Source organism: Bison bison, unplaced genomic scaffold (genome assembly GCF_000754665.1).
Source record: "Bison bison bison isolate TAMUID 2011002044 unplaced genomic scaffold, Bison_UMD1.0 scf7180017864123, whole genome shotgun sequence".
NCBI classification, from domain to species: Eukaryota; Metazoa; Chordata; class Mammalia; order Artiodactyla; family Bovidae; genus Bison; species Bison bison.
In genome coordinates, this window is record NW_011494695.1 from 758,899 (window position 1) to 770,925 (window position 12,027).

General features: G+C 43.6%; 2 protein-coding genes and 1 long non-coding RNA gene across 4 annotated transcripts in view; 2 read left to right on the forward strand and 1 right to left on the reverse strand.

Moving 5' to 3' along the window:
- NDUFB6 (NADH dehydrogenase (ubiquinone) 1 beta subcomplex, 6, 17kDa) overlaps nt 1-8,764 on the forward strand; it is a 16,329-nt gene extending 7,565 nt beyond the window's left edge. Inside the window, exons 3-4 of the mRNA XM_010839601.1 lie at nt 5,205-5,249; nt 8,594-8,764. Coding sequence (XP_010837903.1) covers nt 5,205-5,249; nt 8,594-8,662 — 114 coding nt within the window. The 3' untranslated portion in view covers nt 8,663-8,764. The remainder of the gene's footprint in view (nt 1-5,204; nt 5,250-8,593) is intronic.
- Nucleotides 8,765-9,417: 653 nt separating this feature from the next.
- On the reverse strand, nt 9,418-10,125 carry LOC104988318. Its single transcript, XR_825223.1, has 2 exons — nt 9,954-10,125; nt 9,418-9,628 (listed from the first exon to the last, which is right to left on the reverse strand). It is a non-coding gene; the product is annotated as an uncharacterized LOC104988318 (long non-coding RNA).
- The window catches only part of TOPORS (topoisomerase I binding, arginine/serine-rich, E3 ubiquitin protein ligase), an 11,191-nt gene continuing 8,802 nt past the window's right edge, over nt 9,639-12,027 (forward strand). The window contains exons 1-2 of one of the 2 annotated variants that reach the window (XM_010839603.1): nt 9,639-9,999; nt 11,643-11,837. In XM_010839603.1, the coding sequence (XP_010837905.1) occupies nt 9,997-9,999; nt 11,643-11,837 (198 nt within the window). In that variant the 5' untranslated portion in view covers nt 9,639-9,996. Of the gene's footprint in view, nt 10,000-10,220; nt 10,343-11,642; nt 11,838-12,027 lie in introns of those variants that run through there. The other variant, XM_010839602.1, reaches the window with a different exon arrangement.

Below are 12,027 nucleotides of genomic sequence, written 5' to 3' on the forward strand. Positions count from 1 at the left end.
AGTTCACGGTTCACATATTGCTGAAGCCTGGCTTGGAGAATTTTGAGCATTACTTTACTAGCGTGTGAGATGAGTGCAATTGTGCGGTAGTTTGAGCATTCTTTGGCATTGCCTTTCTTTGGGATTGGAATGAAAACTGACCTTTTCCAGTCCTGTGGCCACTGCTGAGTTTTCCAAATTTGCTGGCATATTGAGTGCAGCACTTTCACAGCATCATCTTTCAGGATTTGAAAGAGCTACTGTAATATACAGTACAACAGTACAGTATAGTATTTTTCACACAAATAATACATAAAAGTGACAGTGAACAACAACAGTACCTTGAAAAGTACAGGAGTACAGTACAACAGCTGACATACAGGGGCTGGCATCAGGTGAATGAGTAAAAAGAGTTACTAACTGGAGGAGGGAGAGGGGGTGGAAGATGATAGAGCTGAAGGATTATCAGCAATAGGAGATGGAGGGCAAGCTGCAATTTCACTCAGGCCTTACATGATTGGGTATGCAGACACATTTACATCTTTGAAAGTTTGTAACTTGGAGGTTTGTGTGTAGGGGGCTTGATCTATTTTGGAAACAGTGACTTTATTTTCTTGGGATCAAAAATCACTGCAGATTTTGACTGCAGCCATGCTGCAGTCAAAGACACTCCTTGGAAGAAAAGCTGTGACCAACCTAGACAGCATATTAAAAAGCAGAGACATTACTTTGCCAACAAAGGTCCGTCTAGTCAAGGCTATGGTTTTTCAGTAGTCACGTATGGATGTGAGAGTTGGACCATAAAGAAAGCTGAGCACTGAAGAATTGATGCTTCTGAACTGTGGTGTTGGAGAAGACTCTTGAGAGTCCCCTGGACTGGTTGGATCTTGAGCTCCAGTACTTTGGCCACCTGATGCAAAGAACTGATTCATTTGAAAAGACCCTGATGCTGGGAAAGATTGAAGACAGGAGGAGAAGGGGATAACAGAGGATCAGATGGTTGGATGGCATCACCAACTCAATGGACAAGAGTTTGAGCAAGCTTGGGAGTTGGTAATGGACAGGGAAGCCTGGCATGCTGCAGTCCATGGGGTCGCAAAGAGTCGGACACAACTGAGCTACTGAACTGAAGTCATCTATTTAGGAAAACATAAAAACATAGAACTGTAGGGCGAGTTGGAGGGAGGAAAGTACTGATGTCAAGCAAATCAGCAGAGGCTGTTTCAGTTTACTGGATGTTAGTTGATGAGAATCTGATTAGGTAGTAGTGAGCCAGAAGATACTTTTTAAAGAAATAACGCAAGGTGGGGATGAAATAAAATTTCACAGTCATTTTGACTTTAAAATTTTTAGCCTTGAAAGTTCAGGGTAGCAAAATTTGCCACTCCACAATGTCTCTTTGGCATGCAGATTAAAATGACATAAGCCACTCCCATTATGTTTCTATTGGTCAGTGTTAGACAAGAGATAGAGCTTCCCTGGTGGTTCAGATGGTGAAGAATCTGCCTGCAATGCAAGAGACCCCGGTTTAGTCCCTGGGTCAGGACTATCCCCTGGAGAAGGGAATGGCTACCCACTCCAGTGTTCTTGTCTGGAGAAATTCCATGGACAGAGAAGCCTGGCGGGCTACAGTCTATTAGGTCACAAGAATTGGTCAAGACTGAGCCACTAACACTTTCACTAACTTCTTAAAATAATGTAGATTAGAAGACCTGTTCCAAGAAGGGAACTATCACCATAGATAACTATAATATGAACTCTAGATGTGGTAGACAGGAAGGAACCTAGCAAAGGCTGTTGAAATTCCCTACTGTGTTCCATCATCTCTCATGGTCCAGCAGACGCTTGTTTCCCGAACTTTTGCTTTTCCATCTCCATGTGAATTGCCTTCCTCTCCAGTGAAGTCCCAAACACTTACTCCCAGCGTCCTTTTTTGTCTTTAGCCTAAGATGGTATTTAACTCATTTGGGGAGTTACTTGGTTCTCCTGGGTCTCTCCCATGTGTACATGTTACTGAATTTTGTTTGCTTTTCTCCTATTAATCTGTCTCATGTCAACTTAATTCTTAGACCAACCAGAAGAGCCTAGAAAGGTAGAGGAAAATTTCTTCCTCCACAACTTAAGTTATAAGTAGGACTTTGTGAAGGAAGGCTTTCTGGAAATGGGGAGGAGGTAAATGTGCTTAGGCGCGTGTGCTGCCCGGTCAGTTTCTGTGGAAGTCTGAGTGGACGTGGGCTGTCTCACATGGTAGAAACATGAGATTAGTGGAGGCCAGGGGGATGAAGAACTGGGGGTTAGTGTTTCATTTTATAAACCAACAGAAAATCGTTCTTCAGCCATGGAAAGGGGGCGAACAGTGCATGGCTAAGGGTCAGAGTGTGGTTTACATTTCTGTCGTTGAGGAGCTTAAACAAAGTTTTGTATCCATGTTCACCTACACGTCCACAGCCGGCTTTGTATCCTGGTGGTGGTGGTTTAGTCACTAAGTTGTGTCCAACTCTTGCGACACTATGGACTGCAGCCCGCCAGGCTCCTCTGTCCATGGGATTCTCCAGGCAAGATTACTGGGGTGGGTTGCCATTTCCTTCTCCAGGGGATCTTCCCAACCTAAGAATCAAACCTGGGTCTTCTGCACTGCAGGCAGACTCTTTACTGACTGAGCTATGAGGGTAGCCTTGTATCGTTATACCTCTTATTTTTTTCAATGTCTTAACATGCAGGACCCTAGGGAAGAAAAAATGTTACTGTCTGTGAAATTTTTTTTAAACATCTAAGTGTGGTTTTTATGTGCAGGAATAACTGTTCCAGTTACCTGAAATATAAATTAATATTCAATTTCTTAGTTTCAAATTTAAAAACTTTTGATTTAATTCAATTTTAAAATTCTGTTAACTAGATAATACATCTAGTAAAATATGAACAGTCTTTTTTCTTTGTTCTTATTATCTTTGGATAATTCAAATTGAATTTCCATAAAACAATTCCACTTAGAAACATCATCAAATTCTCTTAAATGTTTTAAGCTGCATTTATATATTTTATATATTCAGTTTTATCTTTAAATATTTATGACAGGGGTCCCAACCTCAGGACCAACCTCCAGGTTCTAATGCCTAATGATTTGAGATGGAGCTGATGTAATAATAATAGAAATAATGATCTGAGATGGAGCTGATGTAATAATAATAGAAATAAAGTGACAGTAAATGTAATGTGCTTGAATCATCCTGAAACCACTCCCTGCCTCACCCCCATGGAAGAATTATCTTCCAGGAAACTGACCCCTGGTGCCAAAAATGTTGGGGACTGCTGAATTTTACAGGACACATTCAGATCAGATCAGATCAGTCACTCAGTCGTGTCCGACTCTTTGCGACCCCATGAATCGAGAAAAACAATTCAGATTGGATCAGTCGCTCAGTCGTGTCTGACTCTTTTCGACCCCATGAATCGCAGCACGCCAGGCCTCCCTGTCCATCACTAACTTCCGGAGTTCACTGAGACTCAAAGGAAAATCTTTTTAAATTTAAAATTCACACATTTAAATGCATTTTAACTAGAATCCTTATTAAATTTGACATTCACCTGTTTATACCCTGGCTTAATTTACCTTGTCATAGCTATATTTAACTGAATATTTCTAGGATGGAAAAAATACTTATCTCCTCAGAGAAAAAGATTTTAACTACCTGCAGTTGCTGGGTTGACAATTTGAGCCATTGATATGGTGGCTTATCTGAGGAATTCATACTTCTAGATGATTTTTCCTGGACAGATGGACATAATTACAGGTTTGGGGTCAGTAGATGTCCACAGGCCTCTCCTTTACCTTATTCTTTCTCTTGGTTTGGGTAGGCCTGCATCCTCAGTACTGTTACAGCCAGTTCACTTCAGCTAATACCTTTATGCTGCATTAAATTGAACATTCTCTGTGAAGATATTTCAGTATCTTCTTGCCTCTGGTGGCAGTTTTTAGAGACATTTGAATGTCCTCACATTGTTTTATGAGCTTCTCTCCTGCTTTTGATTCCAATTTGCCTAAGTCTTACATCATGCCAATAATCTTTTAAATTTCTGGTGTGGTATCTTGTACAGATGTGTGTGCTTAATAAGTACATTTATTTAGCACTTCCCGTGTACAAGGCACTGTTCTAAACACTGTAGGGATACAGCACTGAACAAGGCAGATTGAGTCCCTGTCTTCATGAAATGTTTGTTCTAGTCTTGGAGACTGGCAGTAAATAGATAAGCAAATGTTGTAAGATAATGCTACCGGAGGTGGTTAAGTCTGTAGAAGAAAAACTTAAGGGTAAAAGACTAGAGAATGACAGGCACTGCTATTCTAATTAAGCTTCTTTGAGGAAATGCTCTTTGAAAAACGTTAATGAACTGAGGATATGGAGAAAAGCGCTTCAGGCAGAAGAATCATGAGGTGGGAGGGTTCTGAGGCACAGGCAGGCCTTACAGGTTGTACTAACGCAGAGGAGCCACTGCGACTACAGTGCAGGCGGTGGGGTGGGGGAGGTAGTATGAGATCGGAGAGTTGGCCAAGGACGTTGGCTTTTTTATTTTTTCTTAAGAATTATGCAACTTTGAGCAGAGGAGTGATGCATCTTAATCACTGTAGGAACTTCCGTCGTGGTCCAGTGGTTAAGACTCTGAGCTCCCGATTCAGAGGGCCTAGGTTCGATCCTTGGTCAGGGAGCTAGATCCCATATGCTGCAGCTAAGAGCCCGCATGCCACAACTAAAGATCCTGCATGCTGCAACTAAGACCCAGTGCAGCCAAGTAAATAAATATAAAAAAAAAATCACTCTTTCTGCAGTGTGGAGAATAGACTGTAGGAGGGCACATGCAGAAGTCAAGAGACTAGTAGGTGAAAAAATGGGAGCAGCTTGGACAAGGGTAGTAGTATATTAGAAGTGGTGAGAAGCACTGAGATTCAGGATAAATCCTCAAGGTGGAGTCAGCAGGATCTACCAAGCCCGGGGTTTTGGCCTTTGTAACTAGGAGAATGAAAGTACTGTTGCAGAGATTGGGAATAGTTTGGGGCTGAGGGATGTTAAGTGTTGGGCCTGGCTAAGTTTGCAATGCCTGTTTGATCAAGTAGTCTTGAGTAAATAATTGAATATATGAGCCTGAAGCTTAGTAAAAATTTGGGATATGATCAATGTATTTTAGAAAAAACTCTAAAACCATAATTAACAGAATTACTTTTATTGCAGACAAAACCATATACCATCGTTGAAAAGAAGCCCAGAATATTTCCAGTAAGTCTTAAAACATCTACTTTTTCTTTTGCTTATATTTCTCTCTCCCTTCCCAAATGATCATTAGACTAAAATTCTTCTTGCTGAAAGTTTTAAGTACCTATTGCATACTCTTTAAAAAAAAAAAAAAGGGGGAGGAAATAGTGTGATGTAGCAACTGGAGTTAAACCTAGGACATGGGCACATTCTTTTCACCCTGGCTGTAAAACTTGTGTGACTTTTGTAGTCCTAAAGTGAATTGAAAGTCCCAATAGTTTTTCACTGGTGCCGTTTCATGTGGGTTAAGGATTTAGGGCACTGTCCTGAGCAGACACCTGGGCATTACAAGAGCAACTGAATTCTTTTATTATTTTCAGACTTATTATCATTTCCTGTGACAGTTTGACCATAATCTCTCCATATGTGAATTTAAAATGTTATTGTGTGCTTTAAATTGTACACTATGGATATGTAGGCTATTAACCTAATTTAAAATGATTTTTTTTTTACCATTAAAAGGTTACTTATTAGTCAGTTGGTATTTTGCTGGCTGTTCATGAGGTTATTGTTTAGCAGAGTCAAATACATGTTATGTTCTTTTCCCATTTCTAGTCACAGGTAATGAATTACCATCAATCTCTAACTTATGTACTTCTAGAAGACAAAACTGTAGATTCTTGCTTCCATCAAATGACATAGTCACAATAATCCATTGACAACTGCAGCAGAAGGGAATTTTAGGGAGAACCACCAAAATTGGCTAACTCTTCCAGTTGGAATTCTGCTTTAGGAAAAAGGAGATTTCTTCTGTATTTGTGTATAATTGGTGTTTGTCAGGGCCCAGTTAGCCTCATTTATCTTGCTGGTTTCAACCAGTTAGGTAATTTATTTATTCTTCCATTTATATGTTTGTTATTTATTTTGCCATTACTGTTTGAAGGAAAAGGGGGAGGATCTCTTTAGAAGACCAGTATTTTTTGCTACTGTGGTTCTTTCCTGTTTCTGTACCATTGACCCATTTGAGAAGTTGCTCCTTTGAGGACCTGAAGAGTGCTCATCTGTACATACCTTGGAATAGGATAGACAGTAAGAAATAAACCCCCAAATCTCAATGGCTTACCAAAAGTTTATTTCCTGTTGATATCACAGACTAGTATAGATCAGACAATTACAGTTAGGCCATTGAGAATATGCAGCTCCAAGATCACAGGGTTGAATATCTCAGAGGATGATTTTAAGGTCTAAGCTTGGATGTAGCTTACATCACTTCAAGTCCTATTGGCCAGGACTTATTCTTATGGACCCAGATATCTTTGTGCTATTTTATATTTCCCAGCCTCCCATACCTGGAGTCTCTGCCACAGTCTGTCTTTCTAGTCAACAAATGGCTCTCTGCTTCCTTCTTCCCATACATGTAACACAAGACCTTTTCCTTGGGAGAAACCCCAAGATCCCATTCCATCAATGCAACCTTAGACTGCCAGATGATGCACAGTAATATCTGTCAGGGTTAATTTTGGAGATTCTTCTCTTAGAGATTTGAGGATCAATGACAAGTGAACTGTATCCCTTGTCCCCCCAACCACGGCCATTATTATGCTATGCTGTGGACAGCATAGCAGTCACTTGGTTCTGAAACCCCACTGGTCAAACACTGTGAAGACTCCTAACCCCTGTGTGTGGGAAGTTTATTTGAATGGGACTGATTTTGCTTCTGGAGGAAACACCTTTGTTCATTGCTCTTCCTGACTCCTGGGGGGGAGCGTCACGGGGGCGCATCCTTTGTTTTTCTTTATCGATCTAGACCACATCTAAAATGAGGACTGTGAAACATGCCCTTCTTAGGGTTGTACAGCCTTTAAAGTCCACCTCAGGTTCACAGAAGGTTGAGGGCCAGAGAAAACAATCACAGGCTTTTGTTTCTGTATGTTTGGGTTCTTGGACCATCTAGTTCTCACATTTGGCAGGCATGGAAAGAAAAACTTGGTAGGAGTCTAATCTTTGTGCTTCTAGTCAGCCCCACCTGCCAGTATCTGTGGTTTGTACATAGTTACCAAGTTCTTTCATTCCATTGTCCTCACCCTGCTGCTGTCTACTCAGTGGCAGCTGTGTGGAAGCCACTGAGACATACTCTGGCTCAAGGGCTACCTTGGCTTCAGTCTGATCTTTGCATGGTGCTGGGTCCCTGTGTTTACTCAGCTTTATGGGCTTCTCAGAATCTTCTCAGTGTTAGCTCCTACTCTTTAGAGATTCAGAAACAATTCATCTGATTTTCTAATATTGCATGGTCCTGAATTTTTAGATTCTTATTTTTATTTCTCTTCTCAAATCAGCCACTTCTTAACCTGGGCTTACGTTTCTTAAAGTACATTCCTAAGGTGGCCATTAGTGTAGTAGTTAAACCCATACTCTTTTTTCCAGGTACTTCTCCTAGAACCTCTAAGTTATTGGTGCTTCTAAGTGATTAGTGCCTTTTGTTTCCATCTCTTAGCCTCCAGTGCCAGTGGCTTGAAGCCAGATTTGCTAAGCCAGTGCCATATAGTTCAATTTTTATTACAGCAGCATTCATACCAGTTCAGGTTATTAATTTCTGTGTCAGGGTAAAGCTAGCTGTGGAAACAGGTTTTCCCCAAAATGTTTACTGGCTTACACTAATACAAGTTTATAGTCCTGAGCAACCAGGACAGGGAATGGCAGGTGGTGATGGGATAATTCTGCCCTACTCAGTCAATTCATGGACTGTGAGGCTTATGGAATCTGCTGTCTTAAAGAGAGAGCTGAAGTGAAAACTAAGTACTTTGCCTAAAATTATACAGCTTGTCAGTGGAGGGTTCCAAGATTCACACTACTTGGTTCTAGCTTTAAAGTCCCCTCCTGTTCTGCAACACACGCTGTATCTAGGTTTGGAAAGCTGGAAAGACAGCTGGACCAGCTGCCTGGGCAAAGTCTGCAGGTCTGTCTCTAATATCTGTTCCGAGCCAAACAGTAACTGGTGGCTGCCTACCATATTTAGTTGCTGGGAATATATACCACCTTGTATTGAAGTGAAGCTGTTTCCCACAACTTCTTTCTAGGGCTTCTCCTATTTTGGGGGGCCAAGCAAATAAAGATCATCCTTCTGTCACTTTGTAAACACAACTTTCATGTTCTTTGTGGTTGTTTGGTTCGAGTAAAACTTCCCCTATTTGTTCCTTATTCCTTAAGATTTTGGATACTGGTTTCTTATCTTTAGACAGCTTCTATTTTACCTATGTCATTTTTAAAGTTTGAATGCCAGAACTGAGCTAGGTTTTCCAGATGAGCTCGAAGGCGAACTGTTACCTCTGCTGACAAGATTTATCACTAATGCACCTTTGTTTTTCTAGGGTGATACAATTCTGGAGACTGGAGAAGTAATCCCACCCATGAAAGAATTTCCTGATCAACATCATTGAAGATTACTTTAAAATTTCAAAGGTGTATGGGCCTAAGTTTGTTGCTACATTACCAACTTATTTAAAGTATTTTCTGGAAAAGTAATAAAATTTACTCACATATGTGTTGTCTGTTTCTTCCCAACCTGTGCCATTCTCTCTGTACAATTTGAGACTGAATTATCTAACAATAAGTAAAAACTGGACAGGCTAAATAATAATATGGTCAGTCACCTACTTTTTCTGGCCATTTTTAATCTGGAAAACAGAACGTAAAAAATTGTTTAGTCACATGATAGTTTTTTCTTACACTGTACTTTAGTTGATGTGAAAGTATACAACGGAATGAAATGCTGCAATAAAAATAAGTACAGAAATTACAGCACACTTTGCTTTAAAGGCTTTCTGGAGACATTTCAGAAGTATTTTAGAAACTCTAGAGCAAAAGACTGTCAGATTTACTTTGCTTTGTTATCCTTCCCCGTGTTCTTTTCCTTCAACTCTTTTTGAACTGTAGCTCGCCAGGCTCCTCTGTCCCTGGAATTCTCCAGGCAAGTATATTGGACCGAGTTGCCGTTTCCTGCTCCAGGGGATCCTCCCCACCAAAGGATGGAACTGGTGTCTCATGCATTAGCAGACAGATTCTTTACAACTGCATCACCTAAGATCCTTGTGCTTTGTTATATGAAAACTTAAAAAAGACAAACCTCTTGGTATATGAAAAATCGAGAATTAATGGTTACTATAACGGACGGTATACAAAAGTGAATTTGGAATCATTGTATTAAAGATTTTACTTCAAATCGAGACATGTACCAGACAGAGGTAAAGAACTGTATATGCATGAAGTCAAATCCAGAGGAATTACACATTTTCGTTCATCCCGAAGATTTTGTCTGGGTATTCCTTGCTTAGTTGTCGTCGTGCAGCTACAGTTGATGCATAGATGACGTATCCCCAGGAGAGCAATACGACCGCGAGGAGCAACTAGGAAATGCAAGAGTAGGCGTAAAAACAACTTGTGAGTGGCACGTCCTCCCGGCCCCCATCAGGTTGCCGTGCACGTTGCTAAGGTGGGGATTTTAGTGACAAACTCGAATACATGTAGTTCCGGAAGCGAGTTCACCCAGTAGCCCTTACGTAAGAAGCGGAAGACCGTGTCCTCCAGGAAGAGGCGGAGTCGAGGTTAGGGAGTGAAAGGCTTAATTCAAGAATGGATTTTAGAGTTTCTGGGCGCTGAAGATATAGGGGACCTTCCACCCGCGGGCCTCGAGCGTAGAGCCCGTGGAGGCCCGCCGAGCCCAGGACCTACCGCGGAATAAATCCGGTCTAGGGTGCGGCGACTCACGGGCTTCATGGTAAGGCGGTGGCGGTGGTCCGCGAGCACGGGCGGAAGCCGCAGGCCCTACAGTAACCTCCGGGGCGGTGGCTGCCGGGCGGCGGCAGCCATCTTTCAGCCGGGCGCGAGCGCCCGCCCACTCGCCTCCACGCGCGTTTCCCATCCGCCTGGCCGGCCTCTTCCGCCCGGAGTTGGGGGGCGGGGGCGGTGTCACGTGTCCGGGGGCCTATCCCGCCTTTAGGGGAGGAAGTGAGAGAAACGAGAAAATAACGCTGGAAATGGGTTTATTTTGCCGCTGTGAGGGAGAGGCTTGACTCGTCAACCGGTCTTTCAGTTGTAGAGCAGTATTAATGCGAGATAAGGTACCGTCATGTGCATTTAAAAATTTATTTGGAAAAATAATCCACGGTTTAAGTATTACGCCGACGTCTAGCACTGAAAGAATGTTTCTAACCGGATCTGTTACCACGGTATAGGTAGTTCGTGTATTCACCTTTTAGAGTACAACCTGCTTTTGTATAACTGATGAGTAGTTGTGGGACTCCCAGTTACTGGAGCTTTTCTTAAAAGTTTTTAAGAATGCAGTGGCTTGATATCAGCTACTTTTAAGAAGAAATAACGTGGCACGAATTACCCGGCATAATGTAGCTGCCAATTAGCAAGTGCTCATCGAGCATTTGTATGCTTAGAACTGTAGCACGATCAAATACCAAGCCAAAGGATGGGGTTTGGCACGCGGGCCCTTGTACCAAGTTCAGCTCTAGAATGTTCGGGATGCTTATATTTGAAGTGAAGAATGGGACAACGGGGCCGCGTTAGGCTCCAGACGTTTTGTTTCTGTAATCTCAGCTATCACCTAAACAGGGTTTTAATGCATATTTCGGAGAGCGGGTAAGGAAAAGACGTTATCTGTTTCGGGAAGATTTCAATTCCCACTGATTTTACGTCAGATGATAGTTCATCCGGACTGGAGTTGATCTCTCAAGATTGATTTGGGATTCCATTGGAATCCTGGTGGTGGTTCTTAACTTTTCAGCCCAAGTCCATTTCCTTCCGGATAACTTGGTTCCTTTATCGAACACCAGAGATAGTTTGAGGAACTTCTCGCAGAATTTGGCAAGGTTTAAATGAGACCACAACCCTTGTGGCTCGGCTGGTAAAGAATCCGCCTGCAATGCGGGAGACCTGGGTTCGATCCTTGGGTTGGGAAGATCCGCTGGAGAAGGGGAAGGCTGCCCACTCCAGTATTCTGGCCTGAGGAATTCCCTGGACTGTATAGTCCATGGGGTCTCGCAGAGTCGGACACGACTGAGTGACTTTAACTTTCAAATGAGACCAAGCTAGTTATTGTGTCTTCCGGGTAAGTTAGAAGCGAACTTTAAGATAGTTTGTAATCCCCTGGTATTTATTCGAGTTGACCGTACGTTAGCGATTTCGTCCTCAGGGGGTCACGTCGCTCTGCTTCCGGGAGCGGAGGCAAGTGGGGGAAGGGCTGGGCTCAGGCCGAGAGCTCTAAGCCCCGCCCTCAGCGCCGGCGTCCTGTACCGCGCATGCGTCACGCGGGCGGGTGCTGTGTTTTGACGCGCTGGGGGCCGGGAAGTGGGTTTTGGTTTCTGCCCCCGCCCCCTGTCTGCCATTGGTGATGGGCGCTTTACGTCACAGGGGTCGCAGCAACCGCCGGGGTCTCCGCTGTCTCGCGAGGAGGGTGAAGCGCCCCGGCCTACTCCGGCTCCGGAGGGCCGGCGGAGAAGTCGTAGAGTTCGCCTTCGTGGATCCTGCCGTCACCGACCCAGCCTTCTGGGCCGCCGCGAACTGGCCACGAGCGCTCCAGTCCGGCCTGCGCCGGCATCCTCTGAGGTGAGTGAGGTCGGGAACAATGGGGCGCGGGGGTCGGCAGGGGGCCGGGAGAGCAGGAGCTCCAGCCTGCAGCAAGGCCCAAGGGCGAGAGAGCTGCGGTCCGGGCCTGAGGCGCCGCGGTCAGCCGGCGGGCCAGGCTCCGGGCGAGCGGCTTCTGCGGAGCACCTGTGGATCCGTGGCGGCGGGTGGG